General features: G+C 38.5%; 1 protein-coding gene across 1 annotated transcript in view; it reads right to left on the bottom strand.

The window, feature by feature from the left end:
- Nucleotides 1–4,734: 4,734 nt before the first annotated feature.
- Nucleotides 4,735–15,006, bottom strand: part of MYO16 (myosin XVI) — a 404,772-nt gene continuing 394,500 nt past the window's right edge. Inside the window, exon 35 of the mRNA XM_075525989.1 lies at nucleotides 4,735–5,624. Within this exon, the coding sequence (XP_075382104.1) occupies nucleotides 5,391–5,624 (234 nt within the window). The 3' untranslated portion in view covers nucleotides 4,735–5,390. The remainder of the gene's footprint in view (nucleotides 5,625–15,006) is intronic.

Here is a 15,006-nt window from a genome sequence, read left to right on the forward strand (position 1 = left end):
TCAGGAGACGGGTGACTACATATCCATGTAGACTGAGAAGGGGCTAGAGCCCAGATAAAAACAGTGAGGGCACAAGCATTAACTAATAGCTGTCACACGAACATTGCTACGATGGCAATATACCTGTGCTTGTCAAATTTTCCCTGTTGATGCTTCTAAGGACCTCAGCAGTTCTCCTGCATCTCAAAACAAATACTCATTAGTGTGGTTTTTTCAGAGAAGAGTGGATTTATGAAAAAGTATGTCTGTGAAGACTTGAAATCATGTGTAAATTCAAATTGCATCCAACAAACAATTTCAGCTGGAAAACAAAAGGTGAAAAACATGTTGAAAATATTGAAATATTCTATTTCAGTATTTTTGAAGGAAAATGTTTCATTTCAAAATTAAACCTAAACATTATGCTATAATGTTAACCACTTTTTTCATTATAAAAGTCTGTTTGAAAAGTAACCTAAATTGACAGGACAGGAAATAAGAAAGGCCTAAGAGGGGATTTTATTCACATGTATAAGAACCAAAACAAGCTACTTAAGGTTGAATTAAATAATTCTAGCTAATTCAAGATTGTTTTTTGTTTACTGTAATAAATCCTCAAAAAGTCAAATCATGACTCGACAAAATTTTTGCCTCAAACACTTCACAGCAAAATCCATGATTCAGCCAGATCCAGCATTAGATTCATGTAGTTGGGGAAATGGCCAAACCACAGGTGGAAGGACAGACAGTCTTTGCTAATGATCTAATTCTCACAGCCACAGTATAAGCCAGCACTGGGATTTATTTATTTCTTCTCAAAATGAAAATCCTGAGTATACAGAGAACAGCAAAACTGGAAGAAAAGCATTTCCTTACCCACCCTTCTGTTTTGTTCGGATACTGTCAAATAGTTATGCTCAGGTGGTGTTTTCTTTTTAAAAACTATATATTTAGAACACAAAGCCATGAATGTTTAATACCATTCTGGAAAACTGATTTGTACAGAGTTTAATTACATTTATTATTTAACAAGCGAATGGCAAAACTTATTTTAGGTTCCTCAGAGCATTTCAGATATTAGCAGGCTTTATAGAGATAAGAATAACGGGATTACTAGGGATCTCAATACTATAAAGCAGATTTAAAAACTACAATGAATATGGCTATTACTATCACTTTAGAACTATGCTACAATCTATTATGCTTTCTTAGCAAGTTAATGAAATTCTTTGTCCCACACACAAAAGATCTGCAATATAATAAAGTTATTAATGAAAATAAATCAACCTTTTAGAAGGAATAAAAAGGATCACTGGCAAAAAGGGAAATGTAATTCACTTATTCAACAATCATACTATTGTTTTGTAAACAGTACAGGTTTTTAAAAGGCTTATCACTTCATGCTGTACACAGATCTTTTGTGAAATACTGGTGCATGTATTTCTCTGAACGTCTAAATCAGTTTTTCAAAGCAAAGTTTTGCTTATAATCTGCAATAGGAATGTAAATACAGCAACTAAAAAACACCAAGTGCTATTTCAGGAGTAACAAGTAAGGTTTACAAGCTTTAAAAATTTCTCACACCAACAGCTGTTGTTCTTCTTTTATTGTGGTTTAATACGGTTTTAGAATTCCCTTGGCTTTAAGACCAAGTGTAAAACATTTCTGATGCTTCTTACCTTATACTGAAGGACAGGCTGATTTGTTAGAAGTTTTGTTTGTTTCACATATTAAAAATTAAGCAATAAGGCACAATATGGAGGAGTGATTATCTGATGATAACCCCAGCTTCCTGAAATTGCTTTATTGCAAATATAAATATATTTTAGATTGTTCATTGGATATTAAGGGCATTAGCATGCTCATAGAGTTTAATCTTTCCCTTTAGAATATTAAATTCATAAGGCTTTTTTTTTGTCTAAGCTATTTTCTAATGTGCAAGAGAGGACTTCATATACTCAAGAAATACTGTAATTGGCTGGTGCATACTCCACTGGGGAGATTAATTTACGAGCACTGTACAGTTCTGCTAAAACTACTTCTCAACATTTCAAAATGTCAATAGTATATTTTCCCAGCCCTGTAAACACATTTTGATACACAATATAAACTTTAATGGTAGTTTTAAGACACCTCTGGGGGTATGGTTATTTAAGCAATAAGACACAGTAGGGTGTGAATTATGGTATAATAATTCCCTACCAACTGCATTGTTAGGCATGAGGCCAAAGGCCAAGGGACCAATGAACACACTAGGTGTGAATTATGACATCATAAGTCACACTCTGGAGTGTCTTACTGCCATTAGAGAAATACTTAAAACATGTTTTAACACAAATACTTTATTCCTATAGTACTATATTTTATGGAATATCCTAAAAAAATCTTCCCAGGTAAAAAGTTAGCCATTACATAACCTGGAATTAATAACAAAATTGAAAAAAAAAAAAAGGTCTCTCATCTTCTGCTGTTTAGGTTGTTGTATTGCACTCTGGTTACATGCTTTAAGGAAGAGCCCCGGAAAATATATGTCTTACCCAAGTTTGCAAAAAATAGAACAAAGACCTTCTGCACAGGGGGGGAATAATCTGCTTTGCCCTTTGTCTGGAGAATCAGATTGCCTGAATCAGGTTTGTACTGGCTGCTCCCGTGTAACCGTATCGATGAAACTGCCGGAAGATCTACACACCTTTTTTTTCCACGCTTGGTTCACGCTGCCGTAATAGGGCGCAATGCAGACTCTGAAAGAGTAGCAACAAGGTTCCTTAGACCCCATTTGAGCTCCTGCAGCTGAGGCTGATCAATGCTCTAAGACGACTCTTGGTAAGGATTGCAAATAGTAGAATGTGCATTTATACTATTTCCCATTTTAAACTCCATTTTAAACTCCACTTGCCAAATGCATTCTCTCCCCTCTGGGTACTCCCGCATTCCAAGTGCCGCAATGACAACAGCGTTGTCTGGAGCTACACAAGCTCACCTTACAAGTAGCCAGCTCGGTGACTGGTAGCACGCTCATTGCTGCAGCAGGGATCTTGGCATTATCTAAACTGGCTTCGCAGTCAGTTTTTACAGCTTGCCCTAAACCTCCAGGCTGCTGTGGATCGATTGCTACCAGTCACCAAGCCAGCTAGTGGGCATAAGAATTAGCAATATGATAGAGCTTCTGAGAGGGCTATTTGGCAGGCCCCTTTGAGAAGTGATAAGCCTGAGGGCACGTCTGCACGTCTCAGTGCAGTGAGGTGTTCAGGATGGCTGAGCTAACTGGGTAGATGTTGTTGATGGCTGTGTATAGCGATGCTGTGCCGTGTAGGGATAGCAGCTTGCACCCTGGAAGCGATGTAGTTGCAAGGTCAGGTTAATTATCTTTCTTGCATCCACTTCTGGAGCCGTTTCATTTCGCTCTCGCACGGGGATCTCTGTGTGTCCCTGGTTATCTGAGCGACGAGGCAGAAACCTCAATTCTTCCAGGCAAAGCCTTGTTCTGATGTAATTGTTTAGTGGGTGAGAGTTCTTTTCTGCATAACCTCACAGTGGTCATCTGCCCCTCCTGGGTAAATCATCACCTATGGCCATTTGCAGCAGCTGAAGGGAGATTCAGAGGCTAGAGTCCCTGCTTCTCCACGACATGGAAATGGGTAACCTTACAGAGAGGACTTCTGTTACCACTAACAGTGGTAACAAGGTAAAATTCTGAGCTAACCTGCTGTCTCCCCTTCCTTGGCCACTCAAAATGTCTATTTTAATCTCCAGCGAGAGAAGGTGCTTAATACTGCCTACAGCTTGATGATACTCATGGGAACAATCTGAGTTTTGCTGCTTCCCTGTAAAAACAAACAAGCAAGCATGTGATTGCTGTTCGCTATTCAGCCTGCTTGAAGCTTCTGTCAAACATGATGGAAAAACCTACATCTCTAAGCAGGTTTTTTTCCCTTTCCCAACCAAGGGTGAGCTCACTTTTTTAAACCTAGCTTACATTTGAAAATATTAGTTTTACATCCACTTGCAAAATTACAAGCACTTTTTCCTGGATCCCAATAGGAATGGGGCAAACAGCCAAGAAGAGTTTCACACTGGCTCTACATACGCCAAGAACTTAAAATAAGCGGCCCCTGACAAAATACCTGTGTATACATATAAATTACACCTTTTAGTGGCAAAGCAGTATTTCAAAGACTGCTGAGCAGTAGCTAACAAGTTTCCAGCAGCATGTTTTTCATAAATTAACATGACTGCTCAGAACTCATGTTCGCCAACTAGAATGCTCCAATTTCTGAAACCATTTCATTACATGAAATTCGAGGTATAAATGCATCACTGTACCACCATAAGGACATGATCCTTTGATATGCCCATCTCCATAAAGCCTTCTGGCTTGTAACAGTAAATCACAGCCCTATTTTCATACCTCATTACCATTATGTATCTTTCCACTGACACCTGACCTTATGCATAATCAGGTATGAATTTCAAACCATACTTACAATCTAAATGAGTGCCTCATTATTTTACATAACCCAGGATGAAATAAGATTTGGGATTTAACTGCAGAATTCACAGTTCACACTTTCAGAAACACAGGTCCACTGAAAAGAAGTCATGCTCTCTAATTCATGACTGTGAACAGCATAAAATCACACCTGCAATATAGGAGCTTTGCAAGAATTTCAGGATTGGATTTTAGAAAGGATATTGCCAGTTCTGAAAAAACAACACAGTGTTGAAACTGTTTGGTACGTTGTTAAAGATAGATAAACTATGAAAGGAAAATGCGAGTACTGAATTTATTACCTGTATTTTGAAGAAAGAACAACAGCACCAATTGCATAAAGTTATAAAACACCAGTAATAAACATGTAAATAATCTTCAGGTTTGCAACGCCAATAGAACACAGACATCTACAAAGAAATATATATATGTATACATGTAATATAATAAAACCATTCATTAGGGAACAAGAAACATCATATTTTTGTACTATATAAAACAGCTGTACAGTGTGCACACAGACTTTCCTGATCTCTCTAAAATGCCTGTCAGTCACTTCTCTCCATCATCATTTGCTTAACATAGTTTCTTCATTGTCCACGGGAGAACTCTAAGTGACCGTCTTGTACTTTTAAACTAAGTACTTATAGTGCAGTTTGTCTGCATATATATACACACGCATACATATATATACTCACAGATGCACACATGTATGTATATGTGTATATATATGAAAAGAACAAACACACACATGTACACACACACACGACAGATCTAAATAGCTCCTCCATCCTGTGCTCTTGAATGAGTGCTTATAAAAAAACCCTGCACGCTTTGTGAAGGGAAGGAAACTTGCTGATTTTGCAGATTGAAGTCATTAGATGGTTTCATTCCTAACAGTCTGCAAACACACACATCTGAATCACATGGTGGTATCCCATATGCCTGAAGAGAGTCTGTTGCAGGAGGTATCTTCTACCTTCTTCAGCAGCGTTGGCTTTTTACAAGGGGGTGGAGGTGGGGCTGTGATTCTTTGCTCAGTGTTGTGCAAGATTTGCTGCCAGTCTTCTCTCTCTTCACACAGCTTTCTCCTCCAATCTAGAAGCTCTTGCAGAGCCACACTCTCATTCTCTGAAAGTCTAAGCTGATGAATAACCTGTTAATGAGAAGCAAATAATAATAATAAAACAGGTGGATAAAGTTAATTCTCTTGGCAGTGTAAAACTGCAATGTCCGCGTTGAACGATACTTCACACAGGATCCTCTGCTTCTTTTGTAATGGATGTAAACCTGCGGGCAAGGCAGATTCCGGTCCCGTTTTCTTATCTCCTTTGTAGAGAGCTCAGTGACATGTATCATGTCAATATATAAACAATAATGATTTTCAGCAATATAACCTCCCCTTAAGCTCATGAGAGATGTTTTATACTGCCAAGCCCCATGCAAGGAGGGAACCACCTCCTCCTCTCCTTCCATTATTTGCAAAGGGCAGCATGGAGCATTATAAGCTTATCCACACGTTCTAGTAGGATGATGAACAGAAATCCTGAGACTGCTACAGTGTGCCCTGGCTTGGCCATGTTAGACAGTGAGTGGCTGTGAGTGCTCCCATTCTAATATTTACAATTCAAGAAATAAACAGATGCATGTGGGTAAGCACTCAAGGTCTACACTTTTGCTGAGGGAAAGCTGCTCTCATTTGTACTACAGATGAAAGAAAACAGATCAAACAATCCTTTTAATAATTTGAAGCAACCTTGTCCTCCAAAAGGGTTTAAAACTTTGTGCTTAACTAGCTGCCCCCACTCCCCATTTATCATTCTTTACACTGAAAATAAAGACAATTAATGATTTAGAATTGCCTTATTTCAATCTCATGTCTGAAAGTCACAGAACTGAAGTTGTATGAAGCAGGTGTCAAAAATGAAACAAATGGAAAAAACTCCCCTATGTCAACAAAGGGTACATGAACACAATCCTCTGACACACACAAACCAGACTGCCTACAGTGATGAGTAGTCCATATTTCTAATAACTTGGTCTTAAAACTGTTGCCATATAATACTGTTATACTCACAAAATACTCCTTTACACAGAGCAAATAGCAGCTGCAGGAGTAGCAAGGTTTTGCCCCTAAGTGGAAATACCCAAATAGCCATAACCAAGAAGCTATAACCCTTTGAAGTTTGGCTGCTTAGAATTAGTAATGCTACTTGTCACAGATAGGTGTTATCCTTAGAACCAGGGGCTGGTCCTTGCCGTCCTCCAGAGGATACATTAACAACTTAAAATGTAGTTTCAGTTGGCCTGAAACTATTTATAAATTCATCTTGAAGTAGCCAAACAGTTCTGTACTAGATTCATAATTCACCTAGAAGAAAATGTCCCCTCCCATTTAACTTTTCTGTTCCAATGATTATTTATTTTGTTCAAGTCAGTTTGAAGCCCTCATGACAGCACAAGTCCACGAAGCTATGAAGTCCATCTCACTGTCCTTCAAGACCTGCTTAGCATCTATGCAGCACAGCAGCCCCTAGAGCAGGTACTAAGAGCTATTCGCCGGGGGGTATTCTGTAGCAGAAAGGGCCTATCTAGGGAACATGAACCAAACCCACCATAACAGCTAATGGCCCATGGCCCTTACCCTGCTACCTTCTTTCTTAAGGACCCCACAGGGGCACCTATAAGAGGCACCTATGACATTGCTAAAATGCCCATACTTCACCTCACAGAATGGGCTCACGTGAGAAGTATGGCTATTCTTGTCAAGGTTGCATTTATACTCCTTGTCGTAATGAGAGATGGCTGCGTGTTAGTTACCATAATAAAGGAATTGATGTGCAGTGCCCTTAAATGCCCAGGAGACACTAGGCATGTGCTCGGTTCCAGTTGCAAGGAGGGCTGAGTCACATGAAGGGCATTTTTGTCACTGATGGACAACGAGGTTCCAGGGGTACAAGACTTTTCTGTTGCCTGTGGCTCCTGCTGTTCCTTCATGAATAGCAGGTACCTGGGTACAGAGGCTTACACAGGCTTTACGCTGCTGCTTCAAACGCGTCCTGAGCAAGTCAGACCTTTACACGTGCTGTCAGAGAAGGAATGAGCCCTTACATGGAGATGCCTGAAGACTGATGGGGAATCTGCTTAATTTCTGGTTGGTTGATGCTTCGAAGAGAAATGTAGTAACCTATATAATGTCTTAACAAAAGGTATTATAATTTCAACTACAGTTGTAAATTCTGCATTTTTAAGAAAAAAGAAGAAAGATGGAAAGTGTTTGAAAGACTTCATTAAAGTATATTTTGGTGCCATCCCAATTGCACACCACTATGAAATCAAAAACCTCTTTGCTTTTACGTTTACACAAAATGCAACAGGGCATCTCAGCGACTCAAAGGACAATGAAATGTTCCACAGGTATTGTTAGAGGCATATCAGACACTTCTTGTGTACCAAAACACATTAACTTTTTTTTTCTTTTTTTTTTTTTCAGTGTGGGTAGGAAAGATTAGAAGATAAATGAAAAATTTGTTATTGGAAACAATTTATCAAGAAAGACAGGTCAGGAAGTTTCATCCTATAGAACAGGTGTATAGTTTGGGAGGCACTGTGGCTTACTGTGGCCAATTTCTATAGTTTTTGTGAGTTTAAATTATGGGCATAACCCAGTTTAGAAAACAGGTAGATTGGAATCCAGTCTTCCCAATTTAGACACCTGATTTGCATCTAAATTTTAGGCATTTCATGAACCTGTATTAGGCATGCTTCTCAGAGAGGTGCTGGAACATACAAAAAGCCAGCTGTGTTAGCCTGCCATTGCAAGAATTTCATATGCATTTCAGAGATAAATAATCAAAGACGTGCCTGAACACTGGTAGATAAGTATACTTATAAGAAAACAGATAGTTTGAAAGTCAGTGTTATTGGATGTGCTCAGGTGACAAAAGTCTGATAGCGTGACTCTAATGAAGTACGGAGGAATCTTCAGTTCTGAGAGATGGACAAAGTATTTGAATAGAGACAGCACCACTGCTATTCTAAGAAACATCAAGGCACACAGGTGCAGGGCGAAAAGCGAGTACAATTTGCCTGGGCAAGGCAATTGACAAATGCATCCTATTTATAGCTTATAGGCACCGAAGAAGCTTTATTATCCCAACCCTGCTTATGCAAGCTGTAAATTAATGTTGGGTCAGCAGTTTCACTATAGAGCTCATTTTCCAGTGTATACTGGACAAATGTTGGTCCAGTCCACAAATAAGTGTACATCTTTTACTGTATTTTTTAAACAAGGATGGAAAAAATATCTCAAATTTTTATCCATTATGAGATTGTTCTGGTAAGTAAGCTGGAAAAAGTTTATCTTTCAACCTGGATGAAGGACATGCGATGGAAATGGGGGAAAATGCACAAGAAATGACAGAGCTTTAAATGAATCAATTAATTTAATTAGATCTATTTGAATAACATATCTTTTCTCTTTTCCATTCATGATTAGACCTGGGACAAGCTAAAGATTTATTATACATATTCATTATAGAAATGATTTGCTGAATAATTTTACATGAAGCACAATGTAAAACAGCAAGCTATGTTTCTTAATTATTATTCTATATCCCGAACGGGTATTTTGTGAAGGGTGAATGAGGTGTGTAGCAAATAATTACTTTAAGACTACTGATCTTTTCAATGAACACTGAACAAATAACTTCAACCATTAAGGGGCAGAGATTATACCAACTGTAGACCAGGATTTTCCTACTCAAAGTCAATGGTCAATCAGACATGGGTAACATAGCATTTGGGCTAGACCCACAAAAACATATAGCATTTGAATACCTAGCATTTAACAGCCCTGCCATCTGGTGGAAACACCATCTCTGTGTTTGGTATCCAGAGTTCTTACTGAGCAAACAAGAAAAGCTGAAGTGTCAAAGAAAGACAGTGACGCACAAGAGAAGAGCATGTGGAGTTACCAAAGCTATTCATTGGAAACTGCAATGGATTGAAGCAGTTAAACAAGATCCATACTTTCCACTGCAAAATATGGCAAGATAAACAGAATAAATTTGTAATGAGCAGCCCAGGGAAGAAATCCCTGCATTCGTTCCTCCCACTGCACAGCCCAAACTATCAGACTGCAGAAGCAAGGGCTCTCCTCCTGGCACTAGGGATTCTGGTTGGTGACAGAGCACCAATGGCTCGGTTCCATCAGGACATGCGTGGAAGGACTTTCACCATTATCTAGTGGTTAGAGCATATTAGGAAATTAGAAGATGTGGATTTGACTTCTCTCAGGTTAAGGAAGAGACTGAGTTCCCACATGCTGAGAGGACACTGCGACTACAAGAGGTGGACTCTGAGTGCAAGGAAGAAAGACTTGGGCTCCTGTGCTTTGTGCTGTCCATGTGTGATAAGTATGCTAAAGCAAATCCTTCAGAGTGTGTCCCTTGTGGGTTTAGCGCACAACAGATAGTGGAGACAGGGCACTTTGGTTGTATGCTGGCAACCATGAAAATCTTAGAGCACGATTTTGCCTACTGAGTTATACCCATTTAAGTATTGCATGGTCATTGGAGAATGAGCCCCTGAATTGCCTTCTGGATTTAGGCTTCTAAATTCTACCTAAATTTCACTTTACGGCCTAAAGCAGACATACTGGATTTCAACTTTGTTTTAGCATCAAGATGAGTTGCTATAAGGTAAGTTAATAAATCATTTTAATTATAGTCTTATTTCTTAGGCTAGTTAAAAAATTCAGTGAGTTTTTAATTATGGAAAGTTGAAGGTTTCACAATTTTAAATCATTTGTGACAAAAAGTATGCCAGATAAAAAGATTAACAGGTCCATTTAAAATTAACTTTAATTTGAGTTATTTAGAGATTTGGCTCTAGAATCTCAGGAAATTCATTCTGCATTAAAAGATCAAATGCTATAATTTTACAGAGGACATTTTGTAACATTCAGAAGGAACAAAGAGCTTGTATTGTCTGTTTGTGTGTCAAATGCAACACAGTCTTAATCATCAAGCTATGGCTAAAGGACTCATTAAACTGTCTGCCAAACAGAGATTTATTAATTTGCATTAGTAGATTCTTTTGAGTATTTCACCTCATTTTGCTCTCTCCCTGACCAAATGTAGGGTTTACTTTTTCAAAAATATGTGTATTGTACTGTAGTTTTCTTTGTGGTCATTTGTGGTTGCATCGATTTTTCTACTACTGTTCACCAGAAAATTAAAAGAAGTATTTAATTACATTATTGCATGTTAAAACATACAAATAATTTTCTTTGCACAAAATGTAGCTCTGCATGTTTTGTTACAGTTCTGGTTTTAGTTGCTCCTGTAAGCTTTTGTAAAATTCTTGAATATAGACCTACAAGCACAACAGGAAACAGATTTTCAAATCACAACACAATTTAAGGACATGTATAGCATATAAACCTGTGCTCCTGAGATATTTGCATGAGGTAGCTAGTCCGTATTTTCCCTTCAGAGAAATATTGCCAATTATTTTCTTTAATAGATTTGTCAGTGTTGGTGCTTTAAACTAAGTGTCAGTAGATGCTCACAATTAATTATTACAGCATTATTATGTTTCTCTTCCATTAGTGTTTTAAATTGTTAGTAAAGTTGAGGTCCCATCATGGAATCCATGGGGAGACTGAGTCTAGAACAGCAATGATTTTACCTTTCTAAAATTTGATCAGGATCTAAAGTGAATTATGCAATAAATGTAAAATGTTGATGATAAATTATTATAATTATCTTAGAAATGGAACCGCCTTGACAAAACCCATGTTTTTAATCTTTTCCAGTTTGTAGGCTGCCTAAAAATGTAAGCAGAACAAATTTCCATCAATAGCTGACTCACAGTTATCTTTATTAGAGCCCTCAAAAGCAGTTCACAAACCCCAGTGGGTCTCCTGCGGATCATCAGTTTTAAAGACAGAAGTGATCAGGATGTTCTCACATCTCATTTCAAAATTAAAGACACAATTTCATTCAGTAATCCTGGAAATAATTCTTACTGTATGCGATTATTAGCAAGACCAACACATTTTGATTCAACCTGTGACAGGCATGCATCTCTCTCACAAAAATGTTTCTAACTCGTTTTAATGGCTTCATCTTTCTCTGGTTTCTTTTTGCATCTGATAAGCCCCTACACTGACTGCTTCCAAACATGCACATCACATCTTTTTTCCAAACTACAGGACAGGCACACTGCAACCTTTCAAAAAATCCTGACCCTTCAGCTTCAAACGGATATGTCTATTTTTTTCTGTATTCCAAAAAAGCATAAATCAGGAAAGGATCGCTTTACCACCAGTTCTTGAATCAAGAAAAAAATCTGTCAGCCTACATGCTATTTACCAATAAAATACTCATTTAAAGATATAAGGGGAAAGCACACAGTAAACCAAGGGTGTGTTAAGAAGCCTAGGCAAGCATTCAACATAAATCAAATCAGTATGTAAATTTGTGTTTGATTGGGAAACCTGCATTGGCCACGTAAGACCCCAGCAGGGAGTACAGAGCAGCTATGATAAATGAGTTTACATGCTTCTAAATTCCAATTAAAAATCTTCAAATACAAATGTACCACTGGGATCCAAGCTGATTCACGTGATTGCCTTGCGAATGCTGGGACATGCATTTTTTTGCAAATGCAGACCCACTGGATGTAATAACTTGATATGTGATATGCAACAATAAAGTGATTTTAGTTAATCGTTCTTTTAAACTGCTGATGATTTTTCTTTGTGTTGGAGCAACCTCACAATCTCCAAAAATAAAACCTCCCAATGGATGGCAAATGGCTTTGTTGGAAAGGAGAAAATGGCAAAGACGACAGGTGCTCTGTCTGGTGCAAATCTGGAATTGCTCTGGAGGAGGTATGCCAGCTTAAATAGTGTTAAACATGAGACCCATAACTGATATGTATATTGCATTTGCTTTGTTCTAAACAAGAAAATCGTTTTTCTCTCTCAGTTAAAATTTCTTAGTACATCAAAAGAATAAACTACCTTTAGAACAGGTGTTACATAGCTGACATACCAAAGGAAGTTATAACTTTGCTGATATTTAAAAATTAGGGGTAATCGTAAAAGTAACTTTGTATTTAAAATAAAACTAAAAAGGGACTACATTTCCGAACAAAATTGGATCACCACAAGAGTCAGGAAGAAATGCTTGCCCTTCTGACAAGCATTTTTCAGCTAGCTGGATTTTTTGAGGGACAGATTTAATTTTCTTCCAAACATCAGCCGTGGGGCGATGCTGGAAGCAGGATATTCTGGTGTCAGAGACCATGCAGGCACAGGCATCTTTGCCCAGTCCAGCCCTCTGCTATCACATGGCATTTGGAAAACTCTCAAGCTTCATCCTAAAAAAATTAATTCCACTGTTTGCCTTGGTTTGGCTTTCTGAAAGGATTTTCCAGAAAAATTCATGAAAGGAAAGTCCACTAGGGATTACCAGCTACAAAACGAACTCTGCCTCCAGAAGGCCCTTCCTCACAGACCGCTGGAAACCGAGAGGTTACACCGGTAAAAGAGGCACCCCGTACCTCTCTGTTTGCCCCAGGCTGCAGCACCTTCTCGTTTTTGTGGAAAGAGGCTCCTGGGCTGCACTCACCTTTGGTGTGCCTCAGACAGAAGATTTTATATTCTTCATCTGACCGCAATTTTAATTCTGGTGTAAGTTGCCTGATTTTTCTCTCATACTCTTGGGGCTTTTTGGGTTGTTTTCTTTTTTTTTGGAGGGGGGGTGTTGGTTTTGGGTGATTTTTTTTTTTATTTTTTGCAGGAATACATTTTAGTTGCAAAAGCAGGGCTTGGTCTTCCATACTTTTGTACCTTTCCCTCAGTGAAGTAGTAATATGCCTGGGACCACAATATTCTCAGTTAATTAGGTTAGTCATCTTCCATACAGCTCAGAGGTATTTCAGCAATCAAACAAAGATATTCTATCTTTGAAAAATAAAATCGGTACACAAATCCTGAGTACAGCTGTAATGTGTAATCTGGCAGAAAGTATTAGAACAAGGTAGGCAATGTTCAATAATATATGACAGCACACGTCAGGCACTCTGATCACCTGAGCTGGGAATACAGTTGGACAAGCCTATACATTCAAAACAGGGGTGTATTTTATTTACTTATTTGGATCTTGTGGGTTTCAATTATTTATTTATTACTATTTGTTTTGACTGAGTTTCTTTCAACTCTAGATTTCTGATACCATCTACAAAATGACACCTTCCCAGATTGACTAAAACATCAACAAATATTGAAACATACTGGGTTTTTCTCTAAGGTAATATTTCTCTTTCCATATAATCTGACTGCACAATGCTCTAAATCCTTCAGAGCATCCTCCTAATTCACCTCTGATGTGTGAGAAAAAGATTATGTTCAGGACAGCAACTGTGCCATTCTCAAGATGAGTTCTGAAAACAAATCATTTGAGGTTTGACCTCACAGAGGTCTTCAGACCTCATAGAGGTCTTCAGAACAGCTAACCTAACAATGCTGATACCACTTTGTACATAAGCTAACAAAAAAAAAAAGTGAAAAACTGAATCACGTTGCTACTTAATTGATCACTGCTGCTGTTTGGTATTAATGGAGATATTTTACCTGATCAGTTAGAGACTAGGTTTGCCACAATGCTTTCAAAGCAATTACAAAAATAATCAACTCATATTTGCTAATGTTGCGTATCATCCTTTCTTGCATGAAAACACTACACTTATGGTCAAACAACATTAGAGGCAAACATCACTTAATTTATGGTCTGTTAGCAGTTTAAATCTCTGCTGATCTACATGTATGTGGCAGTGTGAGACAGCAAGGGGATGAAGGGCAGAGGGACCAGTTTATTCTCTCTCGCACCAGGCACTTTTGACTGAGTCAGAAGTGAAGTCACTCTCCACAGGTGCTGTCAGCGGGGTAGTGGACCACGCTCCCATTGAACTCAGATTTGAAGCAGCCTTTTAAGGTGACCCATTGGCCATTGTGGCAGCCCAAGGGGAATAACTACACACTTTAGCCAAACACCTGAGCTTAGGGAGGGCACAGGGATGCTCAGGAGGTTTTGTTCCCTTCTCCTCAACAATCACAGCCTTCTACCAGGGGAAAATGCAATGAGGATGAAGCAGTGGAGACAGAAAAGGGGCCTCAGATGTGTAGGGAGTTGACTGTGGCATCTACTGGTTCAAAGAGGAGAATCTGCACTTTCCCTTTTGGAGGTTGTAGCAGTCAGACCTGGGGCATACTTGCTGAGAGGGACATCAGCCCTCCATAAGCCCTTGATACAGAAACACAAGATATTGTACCTACTGATGAATTTATACTATGCGTTACCTCATACCATTTAATCTATAAGGCACATGGTTTTGACTGTAAGTCTTCTAAAAATAAAGCTGCACTGTGTTATAAGACCTGATTTTTGTCTGTATGTGACATTACAAAGAGAATTCTTTGACATTACTGTCAAAACAATAAACAAAATGCAATTCAGGGGATATAC

The sequence above is a fragment of the Mycteria americana genome, chromosome 1 (genome assembly GCF_035582795.1).
Source record: "Mycteria americana isolate JAX WOST 10 ecotype Jacksonville Zoo and Gardens chromosome 1, USCA_MyAme_1.0, whole genome shotgun sequence".
In the NCBI taxonomy this organism is placed as follows: Eukaryota; Metazoa; Chordata; class Aves; order Ciconiiformes; family Ciconiidae; genus Mycteria; species Mycteria americana.